The following is a 25,107-nucleotide window of genomic DNA, read 5'->3' as shown; positions in this document are numbered from 1 at the left end:
TGCATTGCTCAAAATCACAACGTTAAATGAAATGACTTTAGGTGAAACATTGGTTCCCATAGGAATCAATGTTAAAACTGTAGTTAGATCCTGTAGGACCTTCCTTATCAGAAAAAAGACAAACATTAAAACATTATATTCTCTTAAGTTGAAATATTTCACATTGCTAAATTCCTACATTGGTAAAAGAAATAATCTTTAAAATAAATTTAAAAATATAAAAGAAAAATGTAACTTTCTACATACAGTAGCTCCTGCTCATCACAGATCCTGCTCCCTGAACATCTGAATCCCTGATTGTCCTGGTCGCTGCAGATTCTCCCCCCTCCCCAAACGTCCGAATTGTGGACTCCCCCACCACTCCCCGACCTCCAAATTGTGTCCTCCCGCCCTCCCCAACTTGGAGCAGGCATAGAGGGAGGCCACAACTCAGAGGTTTGAGATGGGAGGAGGCTGCAACTCAGGGAGTGGGGAGGCTGAACCTCCAAAACCCTGACCCACCCTCTTGCTGCTTCCCTCTCTTGGACCTGCGTTCCCATTTGAAGATTGAGATCCAGTCCAAAGCTAGAGCTCTGACATTGTGGAAGTGCAAGTCCTGATGGTGCAGAAGTGCTGAGCAGGCACTGCTACAATCCAGCCTCTCTGACTACTGAAAAAGTCTTATTAGGCTTGAAAGGTTTCCCTTTCCACAGATACTACCAGATCTGTTGAGTTTTACCAGCGCTTCTTGTTTTTATTTCAGATCTCCAGCATCTGCAATATTTTGCTTTTATTTTACTGCTACAATCCATGGGCTAAATTTTACATCCCGCGAATGGGTGTGTGCCCAACCCGATCGGGAGGAAAAGCGTGCGAGAAGACGTCGTCACGCACTTGCGTGATATTTCGCTTGGTGGGCATGCTTCCAACTTTTGTGCGCACCCGCCAAGCAGGCGGACAATTAAGAGGGAAACTAAGCCCATTAATGGCGCAATTGTCTCCGATTTTTCGTGGCCTGTCCAACCTTATGGTTAGCATACGGGCGAATCAGCCAGGCGGCCTTTGCATTTTCATCAAACCTCATCCAAGGGCAGGATGAAATTTCCGTTATGACACAAAATAAAAATAAATATCTGTGGACAGCATTTTTATCAGCTATATTTTCAAGTGATTGATTGTGATGCATGGGCATTTTTTTGCAGCTTTTTAAACCTTTATTTGATCATTTTCAGGTCTGCAGCTCCCTGAAGCAACTGCCTGCCTTCAGGGAGCATTCTTGCAGCATACACCACGCCCGTGGAAACTTCATCACTCGCCCTCCTCCGTTAGTTGGCCAGCCAGCGTGAAATCACAGTCAGTGGCTGATCACAGTCGGGGGCCCATTTCCCTACTGCTCCTGGGCCCGCCAATTGTGCCTGCCCACCAAAAGTAAAATTCAGGCCCATGTCTTTTTTTCAACTGCTCCTGCCAGCAAGGGCTTGGGAGAAGACTGGCGAGGCAGGTGCACTTAAAAAAAATAATAGATTGTAGGACCCCCAGCTTGGCACTTCTGCACTATCAGGACTCACACTTCCACAAACATCGGAGCTCCAGCTTTGGATCGAATCTGGATCTTCAAATGGGAAAGCAAGTCCAGGAGATGGAAGCAGTGCGAGGCCGCAACGTGGGGAGCGGGGAGAGGGGGGGAGGCCACAACCCAGGGAGCAAAGAGGGAAGAGGCCGCAACTTGGGGACCAGGGAGGAGGGCAGGCCACAACACGGTGAGCAGGGAGGGTAGAGGCCGCAACCCAAAGAGCGGAGGGGGGGAGAGGCCACAAGTCTGAGGTTGGGGAGGATGAGCGGCTGCAACCCGGAGGTCAGGGGTGGGGGGGGCGTGGAGAGAGGCTGCAACTAGGAGGTCAGGGAATGGGGAGAGACTGCTCCAAAATGATGCCAATCGGGTCTCTCGGGAAACCACGTTAAAATGAACCTTGCAACGCTCAATGAGATTACAGGCCCCATTAATTTACCAATGTTAAAGCGAAACAATGTTAAATGTGGCAAGGTTAAATGAGGACTTACTGTATCGAGTCCTGATCACAAGTGAGTCCTATTGCAGACCCCTGGTTATTTTATTGCAAAATTTGATATTGGCAGTAAGGCACACTCCTGAACACAAGATACTTAGCTTGAAAAAGAGAGACTTACAGTTATATAGGGTTTTTAAGACACCAGATATCTCAAAGTGCTTTACAGCCAATTAAGTAATTTTGAAGCATAGTCACTGTCGTAATGTAGGAAACATAGCAGCCAATTATGTGCACAGCAAACTCCCATAAACAGCAATATGATAATGACCAAATAATCTGATCTTTTGTGGTGCTGATTGAGTGATAAATATTGGCGAGGATACAGGGGATAATACTCCTGCACTTCTTTAAAGTAGTGCCATGGGATTTTTACATCGACCCAAGCAGGCAGATGGGTCCTCAATTTAACATCTCATCTGAAAAACAGCAACCTTGATTTTTGTGCTCAAGCCCTAGAGTGCCCAGTGGTGCTGTATTGAGAGAATATCCAGGGCAGATCTTAAACTTGTAATAATAGTTAACTCAGCATTTAGATTTGATAGCATTCATGTCCATTTTGAGAAATAATGTAACTTCTGCCACTAACTCAAAAGGCATCAAATAGTTGTACATGCACACTCAGCCCATACTGTGGCTGCCCAAGCATATGCAACTGCTCCTGATGTTTAAAATATTCAGAGTGATGCTACGACGGGCTTAATCAACACAACCAGTGCATCACTGATTTTAAATTTTGCTCTGGGTCCCACTGATCAATCTAGATAGACATTGAAATGGAGGTTAAAGCCCTCCTTAGGCCAGGTCCAGTGTGTTAAAGCTTTGTGCAGGGAGCTTCTATGCAGGCCAGATAGCTCAATTGGTACAGAATAGAACTCTCAATCCCAAGGTCATCATTTTGAGTCCCACAATGGGTACTTAATTTTTTCTTAAATATTTTAGTCAAAATATGTTTTTAATTGATTTTTACCAAAAATGTATCCCTAAACTAAATACTACAATCAATTCTCTACACTGGAGGTTTAGAATCTCATTTACTGAAATTTCCTGATTATATATCTTCACCATTTGCTGAATCGTCAGAAGCATGTTTTCCATTCCTAAATGAAAAATGGACAAATACAAGAACTTGCAAATGGTTAAGGACTGCACAGACCTAAAAATGGGTAACTTGAACTTCATTGTGTGAAGTCAACTTATTTGATTTAATGCTGCTCGCCAACTGACTGCAACTAAGCATGTGCAGGAGGTGCTCTCCCAAGTGTTGCAGCACAAATAAACACAGCCTTTGAGAAACTTGATTTAATTCTATGCAAGCCACAAACTGATCAGTTGAGCTGCCTTTTCTCGGAGATACATTTCATTTTATGACAACACTGAGGTGCCCAACCATACACTCAAAATGATCTATGAAAAACTCAAGTACTTATATGCTAACTTCAACTGGTAGTGTATTATCAAAGCTGCATTGAATCAAGGGATCAGGGTAATGCAACAGCATTGAGAACATCAATACAAAGCAGTCACTGAGTAACGAGGTGGCAAATTTATAATTCTCTATTACATTGAGCTCCTAATCTCAGCAATGTCAATGCAAGTAATAAAATGACAGAATAGAAATGTAATTCCTCACATTGAAAAAGGGAAAAATCAGAGAGAATTATTGAACTGTTCCAAATGGTAAAGTTCCATATATCAGGTGGCAAATTACTTAGCAAAAAAGGGGATAAAAAAAGGAGAAAATTAAACAATAAGTATTCTAAAAGCAGTGGATGAAGGAGGCAGGAGAAACAATACTTTACATGAGGATCAGTTTCCAAGATTGTTCATTCATAAATCCACCATATACACCTACAACAGCATTCTCTTTTCATACTGACAGTGATAGAATTTATTCTCCAGCCCATTAGGAAGCAAACCGACCTTATTTTGAAATATGAAGATGAGGAAGAAAAATATCTTGTAGTTCAGCTTTGCCCCATTTCCTAAATTTCACATGCATTGTTCACACACAGCACTCATTGGTTAATTCTCATGCAGCCTACCTTCACAGCTAATGAAGATGGGGTAAGTTTCTCATTATTACGCTCCGTCAAGCATTCCTCTGCCATTAAAGTAGTCAGATGCTGTAAACACTCAAGGTGTCCTTGTGACGCTGCAATGTGTAGTAGATTATTTCCTTTTTCATCGTGAATCTTCTCCAGATTGTCAACAGTTAAATGTGGCTAATTATTATATGGGAAACAGAAAGAATGACCAGATGAAAACCTGATTTTAAAACTTTTTCTACTTATAACTTATCATATTTTTGTGCTACCCATCATTCATTTTACCAGCTTTTCAGATCAGAAATTCATCTACATTGATTTGATTTCACCAGAAATGATTTAACAGCTACTTAAAAGGAACTATTTTAGATTGACCAGGATAGAATTAAACCTCAAATTATTTGAAATTTGTACCAAACAGCATATGTAAAATATTACAAATTTTACTACCAAAAGGCAATAATCTGGATGGATAGAGTCATTACAACACAGGAGGAGGTAATTCTGCCCATCAAGTCCATGCTGGCTGTCTGTAGAGCATTCCAGTCAGTCCCATGCACCCACTCTATTCCCATAGCCCTACAAGTTTATTGCCCTCAAATGCCGATCCAATTTCCTTTTGAAGTCATTGATCATTGAAGTCATAGGCAGCAAGTTCCAGGTCATTACCACTTGCTGCTTCAAAAAGTTTTTCGCCTGCATCTCCTACCCAAAATCTTAAATCTGTGTTCCCTAGTCATTATGCCATCAGCTGCTCAGCTTTTCTTTGTCTACCTTCTCTAAACCTGTCATAATGTTGTACACCTGTATCAAATCTCCCCTCAGTCTCCTTTCTTTCAAGAACCAGGAAATAAAGAATTCTGCTGGCATGTCTTTTGTGTTCTATTTTCAATATAATTTAACTTTGATTACATGCAGAGAACTTATTTATTAATGTAGCAAGGTTTAATAAAAACATAAGGTCTGTTAATTTGATGAATTATTTTTAAACACACTTCTGCAGTTCTTAGTCAAGTTATACTATGTGAATAGGCATTTTCAGGAAGTATTGAATGGTTTCAGATAATTGGGAAGATGCCATACAAAGATAATTCTCTGAGTTTTGATTAATATATGCATCACGATATAATGTACTTTCTACTGGCTCTGAAGTAGTACATCATAGAGAACATTCATCAACTTACCAATTTCATTTAAAATAAAAATCCATTTCTTTGGGCAATTTTCTACTAATTAGTATTTCGTGAATTGAAAGGAAAATTATCTCACAAACACCTTTTATCTTTGTAACTAGAACTTCAATCCAGTGCATTCAAATATAGAAGCTCTCCTCGATCAAAGTTAGGACCTTAAGAGATGTGTGTTTCCCCATAGTAAGGGTTTTGTAAAAAGCATTTTTTTTAAAATAAGCAATAGTTAATGAATTCAGAAGGGGATATCACATTTGGTAATTGAGCCAGCAGATGGCAGATGCAGTTCTATATGGATTAGTAAAAAAAATTGGCAAAGGACCAAAGAGTACATGCTAATTAAAATGAAATTACATAGAATATTCAGCACAAAAACAGGCCGTTCAGCCCAACTAGTCCTTGTTGATGTTCGAGCCTCCTCCCACCCCTCTTCATCTAACTCAACACCATAATCCTCCATAAGAACAGAAGAAATAGGGGCAGAAGAAGATCATACAGTCCGTCGAGCCTCCTCTGTCATTCAATATGATCATGGCTGATTGTGGGCTTCAACTCAAGTTTCCCACCCACACCCCATAGCCCTCACTTCCCTGAGAGACCAAAAATCTTTCCAACTCAGCCTTACATGTATTCAATGATGGCCCATCCACAGCCCTCTGGGGTAGAGAATTCCAATGATTCACACCCTTTGAGTGAAGAAATTTCTCATCTCAGTCCTGTGATCGGCCCCCCTTATCCTGAAACTGTGCCACCTTGTCTAGATTCCCAAGCCGAGGCAAACAACTTCTCAGTATCTACCCTGTCAAGCCCTTTCAGAATCTTGAATGTTTCAATGATATCACCCCTCATTCTTCTAAACTCGAAAGGATATAGACCTAATTTACTCAGCCTCTCATTATAGGACATCCCTCTCATCCCAGGGACCAATCTAGTGAACCTTCGCTGTACAGCCTGCAATGCAAGTATATTTTTCCTTAAATATGGAGTGCATAATTGCAAATAGTATTCCAGGTGCAGTCTCACCAAAGCCCCATACAATTGTAGCAAAAATTCTTCATTCTTGTACTCAAATCCCCTTGCAATAAAGGTCAACATGCCATTTGCTTTCCTAATTGCTTGCTATATCAGCCTGTTTGCTTTTTGTATTCTTGTATGAGTACACCCATGTCTATCTGAAAATCAACATTTAAAAGTTTTATGCCTTTGAAAAAATGTTCTGCTTTTCTATTCTTATGACCAAAGTGAATAACCTCACATTTACCCACATTATACTCCATCTGCCACCTTGTTGCCCACTCACTTAAACTGCCTATATCTCTTTGCACCTCTTTGTGTCCTCCTAACAGCTTGTATTCCCACCTAGCTTTGTATCATCAGCAAACTTAAGATACATTTTAGTCTGTCTTTTCATCTAAGTCATTAATACAGTTTGCAAAGTAGCTAAAGCCCCAGCACTGATCCTTGCAACACTCCACTAATCACAGTCTGCCAACTTGAAAATGCCCCATTTATTCCCATCCTCTGCTTCCTGTCTGTTAATCAATCCTTTGTCCATGCTAATCCATAAATCCATGTCTTGGTGTTAAACCTGTTTTGTGGCACCTTATCGAATGCCTTTTGAAAATTCAAGGGTTTCCCTTTATTTACCTTACTAGTTACATCCTCAAAAAACTCGAATAGATTTGTCAAACAGGATTTTCCTATTGTGAAACAATTGACATATTCTAATCATACTATGTTTTTCTAAGTGAGAAAACTTGTTGAATTATTCAAATCACAGTATTCTTTTCTAAGTGCAATTTTAAGACTTTCTTAACACAGTAATAGATACCAACACTTTCCTGATGACTTATATCAGGGTAACTGGCCTGCTCCTCCCTGATTTCCCTCTCCCTCCTTTCTTGAATAGAGGTGTTACGTTTGTTAACTTCCAATCTGCTGGGACCATTTGAGAGCCTAGGGAATTTTGGAAAATCATATCCAGCACATCCACTATCTTTTTTAGGATCCTGGGATGTAGGCCATCGGGTCCTGAGTATTTGTCAGATTTTAGTCCCTTCAGTTTCTCCAGTACTTTTTGTCTGTTGAAAATAATTACTTTAGTTTCCCCACTCTTATTAGTCTCTAGGGTTATCCTCTATTTCTGGTGCGTAACTTGAGACTTCTATGGTGAAGACAGGCAAAATATTTGTTCAGTGCCTCTGCCATCTCCACATTCTCCATGATAGAAGCAGAGACAGGAGAGCCTAAGGGACCAACATTTATTTTAGCTACTCATTTCCTTTTTATATAGTTGTAAAAGCTCTCACAATCTGTTTTTATATTCCTCTTTAATTTACTCATATTATATTTTTCCCTCTTCATCAACTTTCTGGCCAACCTTTTGGTTCTGAAGAAGTCATATTGAGCTTGAAACATTGGGCAGAATTTTGCCGTTGGCGAGCAGGGGGCGGGGCTTGCTCACCGACGCGTAAAATGACGCAGGATGACGTCAGGGGGAACCCCCGACGTCATCCCGGCCCATTTAAATTTTCAGGAAGGCGGGGGCGCAGCAAAATCAGCTGCGGGCCCGCTGACCTGTCAGTGGTCAATTGAGGCCATTGACAGGATCAATTATACAATTAAAGGACCTGCCCGTCCAACCTTAAAGTTGGCGGGCAGGCCAGGAGCCCCGGCGGGCAGTAGAAAAAACATGAAACCTCATCCACCGGCGGGAATTAGGTTTCATGTAGGTTTTTAAAAAGTTTAATAAACTTATTATGTAAATTATGAACATGTCCCATCTCATGTGACACTGTCACATGAGGGGGACATGTTAAGGATTTTTTTTTTTCTATTTTTAATATTTTTAAAAGTATCAGCAATCTCCCTGAGACAGCATTAGCCTCAGGGAGATGTGCGCTCTTTCGTGCGCATGTGCGAAAGAGCGCACTCTCGCTTTTGGGGAATCCCCCCCGCCTGCACAGAAAGCGCATAGCACTTCCCGCTGGACATCACGCTGGGCGGGCCTTAATTGGCGGTGGGGCCTGCTTCTCCGGCAGGGATCACCGCCCGCCGGAGATTGGGTCGGGCCTGCCCGCCCGACAGGCAGAAAATTCTGCCCATTGACTCTGTTTCTCTCTCCATAGATGCTGCCTAACCCGCTGAGCTTTTCCAGCACTTTCTTTTTTTATTGTTGACGCTTTTCTAAAACATTCGCAGTCCTCGGACTTACCACTATTCTTTACAACATTTTAATCTAATACTATCTATAGCCTCCTTAGTAATTCACGGATGGATCTTTCTCACTGAGTTCTTGTTTATCAATGGAATGTATTTTTGTTGAAAATTTTGAATTGTTTCATTACATGTTCCCATTGTTCAATTACCACCATGCCTTTCAGTCTGTCTACTCGATCAACCTTAGCAAGCTCTCCCCTCAAACCTATGTAATTAGCTTTGTTTAAGAATATTGTTTGTGATAGGAGTATTTGGTTTTCAAACTTAACATGGAATTCGGTTTTATGATCATTATTTCCCAGTGGATCTTTTACTATGACATTACCAATTAACCCTGCCTCATTGTACAATACTGAATCTAAAATAGTTTTATCCATAGTTGGTTCCTTAATGAATTTCTCCAGGAAATAGTCACGGAAGCATTCTACAAACTCATCTTCTAGACTACCTTTGCCAATTTGGTGATCCAGTCTATATGAAGATTATAGTTCCCCACAAATATTACATTGCCTTTGTTACAAGCTCCAATAATTTCTTGTTTAATGCTCTGCCCAACAGTATCACTACTGTTAGGAAGCCTATAAACTACTCCCACCAGAATTCTCTGACCCTTGTTATTCCTATTTTCCACCCATACTGATTCTAATTCCTGATTTTGAATCAAGATCCTTTCTCACTAACGTCCTTATGTCGTCCTTTATTATTAGGGTACCCATCTCCTTTTACGTTCTGCCTGTCTTTTCGAAATGTTGTGTACCCTGGAATATTTATTTCCCAACCTTGGTCACCTTGTAGACATGTTTCTGTAATGGTGATTTATGCACAAGTTTATTTATCTTAGATAAATTGACTTCAATTTTATTTTTCTATGGATTTCACTCCGATGCACGTTTAAAAAATTCATTCATAGGATATGGGCATCGCTGGCTAGGCCAGCATTTATTTCGCCTCCCTAACTGCCCTTGTTCAGGGGACATGTGATCTCAAACCCACATTGCCAGATCAGGTAAGGATGACAGATTTCCTCCCCTAAAGGACATTAGTGAACCAGATGGGTTTTTATAACAATCGTCAATGATTTCATGATCATCACTAGGCTTTTAATTCCAGATTTTTATTGAGTTCAAAGTCCATCTTTTGGATGGAATTCAAACCCTGATCCCTAGAGCATTAGCCTGGGTCTCTGGATTACTAGTCAAGCGACAATACCACTACGTCATCACCTCCCCACTATTCTGTTTAACTCTCTACCCCTCCTCTTCCACTCAACTCGTCTTTACCCACATTGGTATATTTTTCTGTTGTCTCAAATGTTATCTTGGATTTCCAAATCCCCCTTCACCTGAACCCTCCTACCCCTCTGTTAGTTTACTGCCATTTTTCCCCGACTCTGGCCATGTTTGCCATTGCACTCTTATGTTTGTATGCTGTGTCCCTTCCTGTCACACTCTGGTTACTGTATCACTACCCTGCACTATTCCTTTGAGCTTTCTCTTTAACCTTCCAAATCTACCCTCAACACTCCCTCGCAGCCCCCCACCCCCACTGTTTAGTTTAATGCCCTCTCTACAGTCCTAGTTATATGGCCAGGATACTTGTCCCAACCTGGTTCAGATGAAGGCTGTCCCAATAGTACAGCTCCTCCTTTCTCCAGTATTGATGCCAGTGCACCATGAATCAAAACTCAGTTCTTCCATACCAACCTCTGAGCCACGTATTCGCCTCTCTGATCTTATTTACCCTATGCCAATTTGTTCGTGGCTCAGAAAGTAACCCAGTGATTATTACCTTTATGGTTCTGCTTTTTAATTTAGGCCCTAGCTGCTCATAAGCTCCTCAGCAGATCCTCTTTCCTAGTCTTACCTATGTCATTGGCATCCAACTGCAGCCACAACAACTGGATCTTTCCCCTTCCTCTCCAACCCGCAGGCGATGTTCTTAACCCTGGCATCCGGCAGGCAACACAGCCTATGGTTCTCACACTCTCAGCTGCAGACAACAGTATCTATCCCCCTATCAATACTGTCCCCTACTTCAATTACATTTCTTTTAGTTCCACCCTGTACCATGGTGCCATGGTCAGTTTGCACATCCACCCTGCAGTCCTTGATCTTGTCCACACAAGCTGCAACAATCTCAATCCTGTTGGACAATTTCAGGGGCTGAGGCTCCTCCATCACTACCTTTTGGGTGCTCAAAACTGCCTTACTTGTAGACACACCCTCCTTCCCTGAACACGGACCAAATCAGAAATACCGAACCCAAGTACTGTGACTTCCTCCTGGAACAGTGTCCAGGTAACTCTCTCCCTCCCTGAGGCATCGCAGTGTCTGAAGCTCAGACTCCTGTTCATCAAATTCCTTGAGTCACAGGCACTTACTACAGATGTGGTTGCCATGGATCACACTGCTTCCCAAATGCTGCAGCTGCAACACACCACCTGCTTTGCTATCTTTATTATGTTTTATTTAACTAAGTAGTTTACAAGTTTAGAAATATCACTCAATTGTTATTTGTAGTTATATTAAGTCGTTAACAAGTCAAGCTATAAAGCAGTGCAGTAAAGGCACTCATCTTATGGATTCAGCCCTTCTCACCTCCTTTCAACTGCTGGGTTTGCCTCGGAAATATGGCTTGCATGAATTAAAAATCAAATCACTGTTAAAATAAAGGCAGGCAGCCTTATTACAATATTAAAATGGAAAACCTGCTTCCCACAAGTGAATTGGTCACTTGCCCCTCATTCCGTCTCCACTGAAACCAGGAGTGGGCAGCTAGTGGTCCTGTTAATATTCCCTCTAAGTTCCGCGGATGCATGACCAATCAGCAATATGCTGCGCGCAAGTAACATGTCCTTGAAGATGTGCACATGCGTGGCTGTGTGTCAATCTTAAAGGGACCGCGCAGTGCCTTCACAGCGAACACTAAGTTAGAAGAAACATTGTTTCCTGTTTCAGGTTTTTTGAATATTAACTTCTGACTCGACCCCAACCCATCCATTTTTGGGAGTTAAGATTCAACTCTGTGTTACCTCTATCAAAGTCTTTCAAAATAACACCTCTAATTAGGTCACTTCTCTGCCTTTTGTTTTCAAAAGAAAAGGCAACGTGCCTGTTCATCTTTGGCTGATACTTATAAACTCCCTTCTGTATCAACCTGTATGTTTGCATACTCTCTGGTCCCTCTATAATCATTTTATAATATTGCAACAAGAACTGTATACTATACTCCAAGTCTGGCTTAAGCAAAATTCAATAGACGTTTAGCATAATTTCTCTACTGTCAATTCTATTCCTCTAGAAATAAACCCGAGTGCCGGTTTTCTTTCTTTTCAATGGCCATAACCTGTAGCCTACTTATAGTGGTGATTTGCATATTTGTACTTCTAGATCTATTTGCTCCTCTACCCCATTTAAATTCTTGTTTTTCTAAAATGCAATCTCCTCATATTTCTTATCAAAATGTAATAGCTCACACCTATGTAAAGATTCATTTGCCAGTTATGGGCAGAATTTTCCGTGCCCGCTAGCATCGGGTGTCATGGTGGGCGTGAGTAGAAAATATGGCAGGAAGGCCAAAAATCAGTTTCAAGGCGTTGTGAAACCAGTTTGCAATCATCTGCTCCACCCATCAATGGTGGTCTGCGTTTCCCGCCACCACACATCGGGAACTTCATTGTAATACATCTTCATAATATTATAAGTCCAGCACGTCAGAATCATCCCTCCACGCTGGATCATCCGAGCATGTTGGTAATCAATCACAACGGGATTTATAAGGCGTGCAACTGGCAAGCTGCACTTTGAGAGGAACTCAGAGGTGAGTGCTCAGTAACTTTGAGCAGCACTAGCGAGGATCACCTGTTCGACCTCAAAGTTGAGGCACTGTGCATTGAGGTGAGGGCACAGGCAAATTGCCTTTTCCCAGCACTGCTGGGGCAAGGGCCACACAGTGGTTGATGGTAGAGTTCAAGCACATGCAGGGGTTGGGGGATGGGGGAGGGAAACAGCCACGCATTAGGGAAATCTTGTACAAAGTGAGCACTCCTCCGCAGCCAAGACAGTTCAGGCGCAGCCTGAATGGAGTTGGGTCTCTAGCTTAGCTGCCCACTGAAAGTGCCACCAAATGCTCCAGAGCTTTTCACCCCTCAGGCACAGACTGCAAACTAATGAGTGTTTTAGTGGACTGCAGGACAGTTGGACGACAGGGCACATTGCAAAATCTCCTTGTAAAAGCTGGCCATGGAGCAGTCACTGGTGGAGGCGCTCACAGCCCCTTGCAATGTTATCATTCGGGTTTGGACCAGTCTCCCTCATGGTTCAGGCTAACAGTGCAGCCTTGCAGTGCAAGTTAGGAGAATGCCTGCGATAAAAACAAAAAACTACTGCGGATGCTGGAAATCCAAAACAAAAACAGAAACAGAATTACCTGGAAAAACTCAGCAGGTCTAGCAGCATCGACGGAGAAGAAAAGAGTTGACATTTCGAGCCCTCATGACCCTTCAACAGAACTGAGTAAAATTAGGAGAGGGGTGAAATATAAGCTGGTTTAAGGTTGGTGGGGTGGGGGGGAGAAGCTGGGGAGGGGGTGGGGTGGTTGTAGGGACAAGCAAACAGTGATAGGAGCAGATAATCAAAAGATGTCACAGACAAAGGAACAAAGAGGTGTTGAAGGTGGTGATATGATCTAAGAAAATGTGCTAATTAAGAATGGATGGCAGGACACTCAAGGTACAGCTCTAGTGGGGGTGGGGTGGAAAGACTGACAGGGCATTACAGGTATAGATTTAAAAATAATGCAAATAGGTGGGAAAAGAAAAATCTATATAAATTATTGGAAAAAACAAAAGGGAGGGCGAAGAAATGGAAAGGGGGTGGGGATGGACGAGGCAGTTCAAGATCTAAAGTTGTTGAATTCAATATTCAGTCCGGAAGGCTGTAAAGTGCCTAGTCGGAAGATGAGGTGCTGTTCCTCCAGTTTGCGTTGGGCTTCACTGGAACAATGCAGCAAGCCTAGGACAGACATGTGGGCAAGAGAGCAGGGTGGAGTGTTAAAATGGCAAGCGACAGGGAGGTTTGGGTCTTTCTTGCAGACAGACCTCAGGTGTTCTGCAAAGCGGTCGCCCAGTTTGCGCTTGGTATCTCCAATGTAGAGGAGACCGCATTGGGAGCAACGAATGCAGTAGACTAAGTTAGGGGAAATGCAAGTGAAATGCTGCTTCACTTGAAAGGAGTGTTTGGGCCCTTGGACGGTGAGGAGAGAGGAAGTGAAGGGGCAGGTGTTGCATCTTCTGCATGGGCATGGGGAGGTGCCATAGGTGGGGGATGAGGAGTAGGGGATGACGGAGGAATGGACCAGGATGTCCCGGAGGGAACTATCCCTACGGAATGCCGCCAGGGGGAGCCTATCATGTTTCTGGGAGGGAGGAGAAGGCATGAGGGCGGATGCGCGGGAGATGGGCCGGACACGGTTGAGGGCCCTGTCAACCACCGTGTGTGGAAAACCTCGGTTAAGGAAGAAGGAGGACATGTCAGAGGAACTGTTTTTGAAGGTAGCATCATCAGAACAGATGCGACGGAGGCGAAGGAACTGAGAGAATGGGATGGAGTCCTTACAGGAAGTGGGGTGTGAGGAGCTGTAGTCGAGGTGGCTGTGGGAGTCGGTAGGCTTGTAATGGATATTGGTGGACTGTCTATCATCAGAAATTGAGACAGAGAGGTCAAGGAAGGGAAGGGAAGTGTCAGAGGTTGACCATGTAAAAATGATGGAGGGGTGGAGATTGGAAGCAAAATTGATAAATTTTTCCAGGTCCCGATGAGAGCATGAAGCAGCACCGAAGTAATCATCGATTAGTAGGACTGGAACAAGGAATGTTCCGCATACCCCATAAAGAGACAGGCATAGCTGGGGCCCATGCGGGTACCCATAGCCACACCTTTTATTTGGAGGAAGTGAGAGGAGTTAAAGGAGAAATTGTTCAGTGTGAGAACAAGTTCAGCCAGACGGAGGAGAGTAGTGGTGGATGGGGATTGTTCGGGCCTCTGTTCAAGGAAGAAGCTAAGGGCCCTCAGACCATCCTGGTGCGGGATGGAGGTGTAGAGGGATTGGACGTCCATGGTGAAGAGGAGGCAGTTGGGGCCAGGGAACTGGAAATTTGTTGAAGTGACGTAAGGTGTCATAGGAATCACGGATGTAGGTGGGAAGGGACTGAACAAGGGGAGAGAGAAGGGAGTCAAGATAACGAGACATGAGTTCCGTGGGGCAGGAACAGGCTGACACGATCGGTCTGCCGGGACAGTTCTGTTTGTGGATTTTGGGTAGGAGGTAGAAGCGGGCCGTCTTTCCACCCCACCCCCACTAGAGCTGTACCTTGAGTGTCCTGCCATCCATTCTTAATTAGCACATTCTCTTAGATAATATCACCATCTTTAACACCTCTTTGTTCCTTTGTCTGTGACATCTTTTGATTATCTGCTCCTGTCACTGCTTGCTTGTCCCTACAACCCCGCCCCCACCACCCACCTTAAACCAGCTTATATTTCACCCCACTCCTAATTTTACTCAGTTCTGTTGAAGGGTCATGAGGACTCGAAATGTCAACTCTTTTCTTCTCCGCCGATGCTGCCAGACCTGCTGAGTTTTTCCAGGTAATTCTGTTTCTGTTTTTGTTGAGGAGAATGCCTGTGCCTGAGCTGAGAGCACAACATGCAGTCCAGTGGGAGAAGCAGCCATCAATCGGTCAGGGCGAGTGGGGCGGAGGATGGTGGGGTTTCGGGCAGCCATGCAGCGCACTAAACTCTGGCCATCCAAGTGATGGCCAGCACTCTCTGGGATGCGTTAAGAAGCCTTCAGATTTAACCAAGAGATGTCTTTAGTACAGCCATGCCAACTTATGTGTCTCTCTCTTTCATCTGCAGGAGGAGTACATCAGGGGCATGGAGCCTGGTGACCCAGCTGTATGCCTCATGGCTTACAGAGAATAGAGACGAAGGAGAAGAGAGTGACAGAGGCGCCTGGCTGGGCAGAGGGAGGAGCAGCACCTTCAGGAAGAAGGGGCAGCTGGGGCTCCCACATACGCCGCTGAAGAGCCACAGCGAGACTGGTCAGCTACTAGCTAGACCCAGAGTCTATAGATGGTGCTTGTCATTCCTACAGATGATTGAGAACCAGTGTCGCCAAAGACTGCGCATGTTCAGGCAAACTGGCAAACTGGTCAGTCACATATGCCACCTGCTGCAGGATTTGGTGCCGGGGGATATGGAGGGCATCCACTGCCAGTTGCCATGAGATCGACCACAACGCTCCATTTCTACACCAATGGCTCCTTCCAGGGCTCCAAAGGTGACCTCTGTAGGACATTGTAAGCCTCCACGCACAAACACATCCATGTGGTCATGGATGCCATTTTTGCGAAGGCACACAACTTTGTGCATTTTGCCTGAGATCAGGAAAGCCAGGATGCAAGAGCACTGGGATTTGCCCAGATCTCAGAGCTTTCCTCAGGTGCCGGATGCCATTGATTGCACTCACGTAGCGCTTAGATCTCCATGGCAACAAGCGATCAACTACATCAACCACAAGGGCTTCCACTCACTGAATGTCCAGCTGGTGTGTGACCACCACAAACGCATACAGTTCCCAGGGAGTGTCCATGACTCCTACATTCTCAGTAGGTCTCAGATCCCTGACGTCTTTCAGGGTCCTCAGAGGCTGCAGAGTTGGCTCCTCGGGAACAAGGGCTATCCGCAGAGGACTTGGCTGATGACATCCATGCAGTGGCCTGAGACTGCAGCAGAGAGAAGGTACAACAAGGCTCGTGCTGCAACTCACACTTTTGTGGAGCAAACCATTGGAATGTTGAAAATGAGGTTCCGGTGCATGGACTGGCCTGGTGGAGCCCTGCAATACAGTCAACAAAGACTGCCACGCATTGTCGTCGCCTGCTGCACCCTTCACAACCTGGCGCTGCAACATGGAGAGAAACTGGCTGAGAGGGAGATAGAGGAGCTGCATGTCTCCTCCAATGAGGAGGATGCCAACAGGGATGAGGGTGAGGAGATCCTCGAATGAGTGGTTGATGGTGATAAGGCCATCGCACTGGCCAGACGAGGCAGGCGCGCTCGGGACGCCCTCATAGCTGCTAGATTCGTGGAGGATGATGACGACATGCAATGAGGAGACACCTCATAGATCCTCACATTGCATCTGTGAATGTTTGATGGCAGCACACATACACTCTGTGATAAGGCTCCTGTCATGGAGACACAGCAGATGCCCATAGTCCCTACATTCAGGAGCATGATGAAGACATGCAGTGGGGACACTCCACAAATCCTCACATAGTTAATGTGAATGTGAGATGGGCAGCCAGCCACACCTCAAAGGTGCTGGGAGCACACAGAGGATGACTGAACTCTGCCGCCAGCCCTGGACATTCTGGCAGCAATGATAAGCCCCGTTGAGGTGCAGGCATGATTGTTGTGACCAGTAACAGTAAAGGCACACCATCAGTGTGCTGGAAAGGTTGCACAAATCACAGGAAAGAGGCCCTAACTCAGATACCTGCCTTTATCTTGTGCAGGGACCAAGGTTTCACATCTGAGCGACACAAACAGAACAAGGAGCCATAGGCAAGGAGACATTCCTGAGAGTTTATTAACATAGTGAACATTCTGTACAAGTGATTAGCATCCGGGCCCAGGCTATGCAACTACCTCTTCTTACACTCGGTGCAGAGGGGGGCTGGGAGGGAGGAGGACCTCCTCGTGAACCTGCTCCTGGGCCTGGCCAAGTGGGCCATTAACAGGTCCAGGCAGCGGTTGATCGAGGGAGTCGTCCGGCCCGACTGTCTGCCCCTCTTCCGCGGCTAAGTTCGCGGCCGGGTGTCCCTGAAGAGGGAGCACGAGGTGTTTGCCGGCAGCATCGAGGCCTTCTGTGCTTGGTGGGCACCGCAGGGACTGGGGTACTTTATAGACCCTTTTGATCACATTTTGATTTAATGTTTGTAAATTCCCTTTGACATTTGTCTTTCGTTTTTGCAGTTTCCCTTCAAGGGGCTGCGTTTTACTTGTCCCTGATTTTGTTAATTTAGTTTAATTGTTTGACTCAAGATTTAGCTCTTCTTAACCGTCCTAACCCTGCCGCTACGTCTTGGTGTTTCTCGCGACATCCAGAGTGAAGGTGGAACCATGCCTGCTGACTGCTATACCCTGTCTGTGATGACCTTGACAGGCGTCCTCTAGAGGGCCTAGGCCTGGAAGGCCCTGGCCAGCTTTCGGGGTCTTGCTGTGTGGCAGCGATACCCTCCTTTGCCTGTGGAGCTGGATTTGCTGGGGTCATAGGAGGAGGGGATTCGGATGGGTCAATCACTCCCAGAGTCACTTGGATAGATGGTCCTGGGGTCTGCACCTACTGATCCTCCTCGCTATGGGTGCCTGAGGGCCCCTCGCTGGCTCCTTGAGGAGATAGGGAAGCTGGAGTGGGATTGAGCTGCCTGCACCGCTCTCGTGTTGACGATGTTGGAAGCCAACTATCGCGTCAGCGATGGAATTCAGCCCACACAGCAGTGCAGGACTGATGTCCTGGACCAATGTCTCATGGTGGCTGCCATCCTACCAGTGTTGACCTTGGTGCTTTGGCATGCCGGTGCTATTACCTCAGGTTGATGGCAGACAGACTCCTCCATCACGCCTTGCAAACTGAGGAGCGCTACAGACATCCCTTTCTGATGTTCCCGAGCTTGTCTTTGCAGCTCCAGCAACTGAGGTAGAACTGAGTCCAGAAGCTCCTCATCTGACTCGGACTCAACAGATTTCTGGCCTCCAGCAGTCCTCTTGAGTGCTGGAAACCTGCAAAGTCCCTGCCTGCTGTGGATCAGACAGTGCGATGTGCTCACCAGATTGTGGCCCCGAGTCTACTCTAAAGCTTGGTCCTTGGTGTGTCTCTGCGCTGGTGGAAGGTGTGGGTAAGCAGCGTTCAATGAGGGTTTCAACAGATTCCTCTTCTGAGGTGTCTTCAGAGCTTGAGTCAAGGACCTGGGTCGTGGATCCCTCGGCTGTTTCCCAGATGTGCCTGCAAAAGCAAGGAGAGATAATTTGTGCATGGCAGTGGCCTGTGAAACAGGACACATCACTCACAGGATGGTTGTTTGATGGATATTGCACTGCTAGATCCTCACTTGGTTGAGCACCGCCGATCTCACCATCAGCACAGGAATGGTCCAGATCTTCCTCGGCCAGCTGGATGACTCTATTTTCAAAATCTGTGAGGACCTTGATTTCAGGCATTCCTCCACCAGTCTGCGACCTCTCCCTCTTGTTGTGTGCCAACTTGTCCTGCATGAAGATGGAGAAAGTGTAAGCAGGACACCTGCCAGGCCAAATGATAAGTATGCCTGGCATGTGTGGGTGGTGAGTGGTGCCATGGATGAGATGTGGACAATGAACGGTTGCATGAGAGAATGAATGGTGATGTCCCTTGAACTGGCAGTGAATGAGATCCCTATGGATGTGTGGTGGGTTTGTGAGTGTGTGGATTGAGATAGAAAGAGTGACTTAACCTAACAGAACGGAGGAGATCATTCATCCTTTTTCGGCACTGGGTGGCTGTCATCTTTCGCAGGGAGCTGGCACTGATCACCGCTGCCATCGCCTCCCAAGCCAGATTGCTGATCTTGCTGACCCTCATGCAGCCAGAGCAGGTTAGAGGACATCACGGCAGGCCTCCACGACGTCTAAAAGGCGTTCCAGGCACGTTACTGAATTGGGAAGCTGCAGTATTCTTGCCTTTCAGGGCCATGTCTTCTGTGCAGCTGTCTTGGGTTGAAAGCACAGAGGTGTGTGCGCGGCTGCACTTTAAATATGTCGCCCGGCATGAGGAACCAGCAAGGGGGCGGGCGAATGGGATGCCGCTCCCCAGCCTGCATGAAGACAGATGAAGATGGTGTAAGCAGGACACCTGCCAAGCCAAATGATAAGTATGCCTGGCATGTGTGGGTGGTGAGTGGTGCCATGGACGAGATTTCCCGGGTGTTTCCCGGGAATGCATGATTAATGAGGTGGCATTGGGATGATACGGCATGAAAAGCCACCATTGTGGCCGGCGGGTAAATCAATCCTTTTCCCACCCACTACCGCACTTAGTGCAAAACTGGGACGATTCCACCCTGTATGTCCATCCTACAAGTTCATTAACATCTTATTTTAATTTGTTGCATTTGAGTAGTCTGGGGGCAACCTGTAGGGGAGGCCGCACAACACATACTCAGAACTCTAACACACGTCATATTGATGGTAATGAGATGGTGCAAGGGGTGCCTCAAGGTGTTCTGGGAAAGTGCCATCTGCTGGCATCAGTGCCACACCTAGTTGCGCCTCCTTGTCATGGGCGCTAAGAGCCATGTGATATTCAAAGTGATGGACGCCGAATGTGTCCAAGGTGGCTGTTGTGGGAGGGGGTTGGGACCAGCTGTGCTATCTTCTGGGGACTGATCACCAGTAGTGTGGACAGGAGCCGCTGGAGGCCTCAGGTGGGCCACTGTGGTTGGGGTGTGGCGTGCGCGTGCAGACTACATGAGCGAGCAGCCCCAATAAATCCTCTTCTCTGTTTTGCAGGCAAAAACTCACCACAATGCCCGGGAGCGCCAGAGAACTGGAGGTGGGCGCATCCTCCTCCAGCGCCTCACACCCTTCGAGGAGCAGGCCATGGAGCTGGGCAGGAGACAGGAGGCCAGGGCGGCTGGGGGCGGCGAGGCTGGGGTCTGGCGGGCAGGTATTTGAGGTCCATAGTCCCATCCACTCTGTCTGCACACCATCCAAACCACTGATGGTTGCTGCAATCATTAATGCTGAAACAATGCTCATTCACAGACTGAGACATTCTGACGTGTGGGTCATACAGAAGGGACCCTTGTCCCCTTGAGGAATCGCATCTCCACCACCTTCCAAAGTCACCTTATCCCATTTGTGACCATTATCACCATGGTCTAACATGCCATTGGATCGCTGCTGCACAGCCAAAGACTTATTTCATCTGAGGGGGTTTGGGACCTCCAGCACCCTTTCAGCCAGTGTGCCCCACATTACTTTGTCCAAAAGGTCCTCAGCACCTCAGCTATGAACATCATGGCACTCAACTTAGATGAATGCCACCACGTTACTCATCCCTGCACCAAGGGGAAATGTTGCCTTCTGCCCACCCGGTCTATGCCCCTCCTTACGGAACGAAGGCCAATAATGTGACCTCTCAATCTCCTGTGATCAACGGCAAATGTCGCTACTGTTTGCGATGTTTCCTCAGCCCCGCAACTATCCAGGCCACAATTCATCCAAGTCAGGTACCTCTGCACTCTCCCCATTCCTATGGTTCATAACATGCCATGTGGCATTCCGGAGGCCATCTGACCAGCCTGTCTGCATGTGCGTTTAATGTTTGGGGCTCGCCTTGAATCTTTTTCACCTCACCAATATTTTTCTCCTTAGGGTCTTGAAGGGTGATCGACTTATGAGGCTGGGGGGGAAAGGGATGAAAGGTTGAACTGAATGTATGCTAACTGATGCATTATCCTTGTTGTTAATTTTAGCATCACCACCAGAGCGACCCGCATCTCGACCCCAGAGCCACCCCTCCACACCTGGAGGGCCAACAAGTGCAACTTGCGGCACATCAATTCAGCCAGCCAGGCACCAGCGCAGACACACACACCTCGGTGGGGACTTTACCGTCGGTTAGTGTCCCGGGTCACAGTGGAGAGGGCATATCACGATCGCTGGAGGAGATGGTAGGGGCAGAGAGTGCCGATGGCTCCAGCAGCCGGAGGGCTGCAGGGGATGAGGCACATGCTGAGTCCGGCACTGATGATGTGCCTCTGGAGTTGTCCTCATTGCAGCAGCTGCAGGACAGGCGGCAGGAAGTGCGTTTGCATCTGGCAGGGTTGCATGAGGGAATGGTTCAGTTGTTCTCTGCGACGGAGGAGTCTAGGCAGAATGCACATGAAGAATCCACCCTCAGGGCAGAGCTTCAGGATTCCTTCAATGAGAGATTGGCAACTCTCATAGAGAGGGGCTTCCACCAAATGGATCAAAATATGATTGGGTTACGCTCTGACCTGCAAGCCCTCACAGCGGTTCTGGCCACAGGTGGTGTTTTCCATTGTGGGAGATGTTGTGGACACCAAGCGCCAGCACTCGGTGCCCATGCATCTGCAGTGTGCAGGGAGGTAGATTTGGACCTCACATTGGCGCAGCAGCTGCCTGTCATCGCTGTGAGCTCCTCTCAGGGTGTTCTGGATGAGGGCAGCAGCTCCTCCGCCCCTCTGCCAGTCAATGTTTCTTCCGTTGAGGCTGCGACAACTGGGGAGGTGCCAGTTCTGGAACTGGCCACTCCCTCCCAGGTGGGGCCATCACAGGCTCCACAGGCCAGAGGACGCACACCAAGGTCATCGAGCCCAATAGGACACCAGAGTCAGCAGGCTGTCTCTCAAGCTACTCCGAGCGATGGGGTGGCACCTAGACGTAGCACCTGAAAACGTAAGCATAAGGCACCTTAGGCACTCCACGGATATGTCACTGGTCATTTTGTGTTGGCCTTAGAATAGGGATCCATATTTTTGTGATCGCTAACAAATGGTGTGGGTTTTTGTTTTGGACAAAATAAAGTCCACCTTTGTAATCATGACTGAGGGTCTTTTGTTTGTGGTGCATTTTTCTTTTTCACAGATTTATCATGAGTGTTAGAGTGGAGATTGATGTTTCTGTACTAAGCCCTTATTTGCAGCTGAACAGGTGGAAGATGTGGCACCTAAGTGCCACGTGTGGAAGTGCCAGGCAATGCTGTTCCTGCTGAATCCACGTGTGTGGAGTTAGCTGAAGGATCTTTGGATTAAATTGGCCCGGGTGTAACTGCCTCCTTGGTGTAAATGCGGGTCATCGTTCTGCCCCTCATCATCGCCCTGTGCTTCCTCATCCTCTGAGGCAGTGCTGGATTCATCATTTGCAGCCTCATCTAGGGTGTCAAGGTCTTCATCGTCAACTGCATCCCCCCTTTCCAGCACAAGATAGTGGTAGTATGCTGCGCCCTGCACAATCAGAGAGATGCGATCTGGGGGGTACTGGAGTGCGCCCCCTGAGCGGTCCAGGCAACGGAAGCACATCTTGAGAAGACCGATGGCTCTCTCCACCACAGCCCTTGTGGTGCCCTGGCTCCTATTGTACCGCTGCTCAGCTTCTGTTCTTGGATGGCGTAGTGGCGTCATGAGCCACCTTCACAGGGGATAGCCCTTGTCACCCAGCAGCCAACCATCCAGCTGAGCCGGAGCACTGAAGAGCCCCGGCACCTGGGAGTGTCTGAGGATGTAGGCGTCGTGGGAGCTGCCTGGGTACCTTGCACAGACTTGTAAAATCTGCATCCTGTGATCGCACACTATCTGCACGTTCATGAAGTGGAAGCCTTTCCTGTTGAAAAAGGCACCGGGCTCACCTGCTGGTGCCTTGATGGCCACATGTGTGCAGTCTATAGCACCCTGGAAGCGGGGGAAGCCAGCAATGGTCGCGAAGCCTCTGGCTCGCTGTATCTGACTTGCCTGGTCGCAGCGGAAGTGGATGAAGGTGGATACCTGTCTGAACAGAGCATCTGTAATCTGCTTGACACAAGTGTGGACAGCTGATTGGGAGACACTGCAAAGATCACCCACCGAGCCCTGGAAGGAGCCAGAGGCATAGGAGTGGAGGGCAACTGTGAGCTTCAGAGTCGCTGGCATGGGGTGTCCACTCACACAGTTAGGGGAGATCTCAGGGCCAATCATCTGACAGATATAGTTGACTGTCTCCCTTGAGAGTCAGAGCCTCCTTCGGCACTGCACCTCAGTCATATTGAGGTAGCTGCTTCGCCGCCTGTATACCCTGGCAGCAGGATAGTGGCGTCTTCTGCAGACCCTTGCACCTTGGACAACCTCTTGGCCCTGCGCCCCTTGTGCCTGCGCCTGGCCTCCCAAAGGTGGCTCCCCTGGAGGCTGATTGTCCAGTCCTGACCTCCTTATTCTATCCCTCCCTTCCTCCTCAGGGGAGCTGCCTCCAATGGAGAGGTCAGAACCCAAATCCCCAGACTAACTGGAGGCCTCCAGAAAGCTGCAGGCCCGAGAAAGATTACTGTCTGCAGACTGGTTTCAAAGTACACAAGAAGCTCTTGGAAATCGATGAGAACTACTAACACTCTCACAGGCAACTTTTAAACACTTTCATCAATTATAACTTCGTCAAAAACATGAACAACCCCTCTGAGTCCACATATCCCGACATTGCAAAAGTTTTCTTAAATAATCTCCTACCCGCCTTTCCGTTGGGCCCATGCGTCGACCCGAAGTTTGCACGGGCCCCTCAAAATCGTATACAATTGGCAAATTAAGGGACTTAAGGAGCCCTTCAATTAATGGGGGGCTAACTGAGCGCGCGCGCCCACCGAAATATCGCGATGGCGTGCGCTGTCCTTTTTCACGAAAGAGGTATACAATTTATATATAGGCAGCAGAGGAGGGAGCATGACAAGGAAGAAGTGTCCCTTTTCATGAAAAAGGTATACAATTTGTATATGGGCAGCAGAGGAGAGAGCATGACAAGGAAGAAGTGTCCCTTTTCATGAAAGAGGTATACAATTTGTATATGGGCAGCACAAGAGAGTATGACAAGGAAGAATACGAGAGATTAGCAAAGAAGTTAAAAATTGAGCAAGGAAACGGGAACTATGAACTTCAATTATGAGGGAACATAAAACAAAATGATGACGTCTTCTCACACAAAAAATAAAAATAGGAAAGTTGGAATGGGAGTAGGATCACTAAGGGACAGTCAGGGTGAAATCACAGGCAGCAGTAGTGAAATAACAGAAATATTGAGTAATTATTTTCCTTCTGTATTTACCAAGGAGATGGAAGGTGAGATTAGAAATGATATAACAGCATTTTAATGAGAGGGGGAAGAATTTTGGTGCCGATACAGGGGCAGAAATAGAGGCAGGAAGATGGAGAATTTCCTGACGCTGCATGTCAGGGAACCAACATGATGCCAACTCTCAGCCATTTTCATGCAAGCAGCAGGTAGCTTGTTAACTCAATTAAAATCACAGAATCACAGAATTGTTACGGTAGCAGGAGGCCATTCAGCCCATCGTGTCCGCTCTGGCTCTCTGAGTATTTTAACAGTACCAATCTCCTGCCTTTTCCCCCTAACCCTGCACATTGGATGATTATTTAAATAGAAACAATGCCTTCTTGAATGCCTCAATTGAACCTGCCTCCACCACACTTCCATGCTGGGCATTCCAAACCCTAACTACTCGCTGTGTGAAAAAGATTTTTCTCACCTCACATTTGCTTCTTTTGCAAGACACTTTAAAACTGTGCCCTCTGATTCCCAATCCGTTTACAAGCGGGAACAGTTTCTCCCTATCTTCTCTGTCCAGACCCTTCATGATTTTGAAAACTTGTATCAAGTCTCCTCTTAGCCTTCTCCTCTCCAAGGAAAACAATCCCAACTTCTCCAATCTTTCCTCATAACTGAAGTGTCTCATCCCTGGAACCATTCTCGTAAACCTCTTCTGCACTCTCTGCAATGT

General features: G+C 46.6%; 1 protein-coding gene across 3 annotated transcripts in view; it reads right to left on the bottom strand.

Moving 5' to 3' along the window:
* Positions 1-25,107, bottom strand: part of sncaip (synuclein, alpha interacting protein) — a 158,983-nt gene that overhangs the window by 32,310 nt on the left and 101,566 nt on the right. For all 3 annotated transcript variants that reach the window (XM_078566808.1, XM_078566796.1, XM_078566818.1), the window contains one exon: positions 4,091-4,270. In XM_078566808.1, the coding sequence (XP_078422934.1) occupies positions 4,091-4,270 (180 nt within the window). The remainder of the gene's footprint in view (positions 1-4,090; positions 4,271-25,107) is intronic.

This window comes from Cetorhinus maximus, chromosome 2, assembly GCF_964194155.1.
Source record: "Cetorhinus maximus chromosome 2, sCetMax3.hap1.1, whole genome shotgun sequence".
NCBI classification, from domain to species: domain Eukaryota; kingdom Metazoa; phylum Chordata; class Chondrichthyes; order Lamniformes; family Cetorhinidae; genus Cetorhinus; species Cetorhinus maximus.
This window is presented reverse-complemented; position numbering and strand designations above follow the sequence as displayed.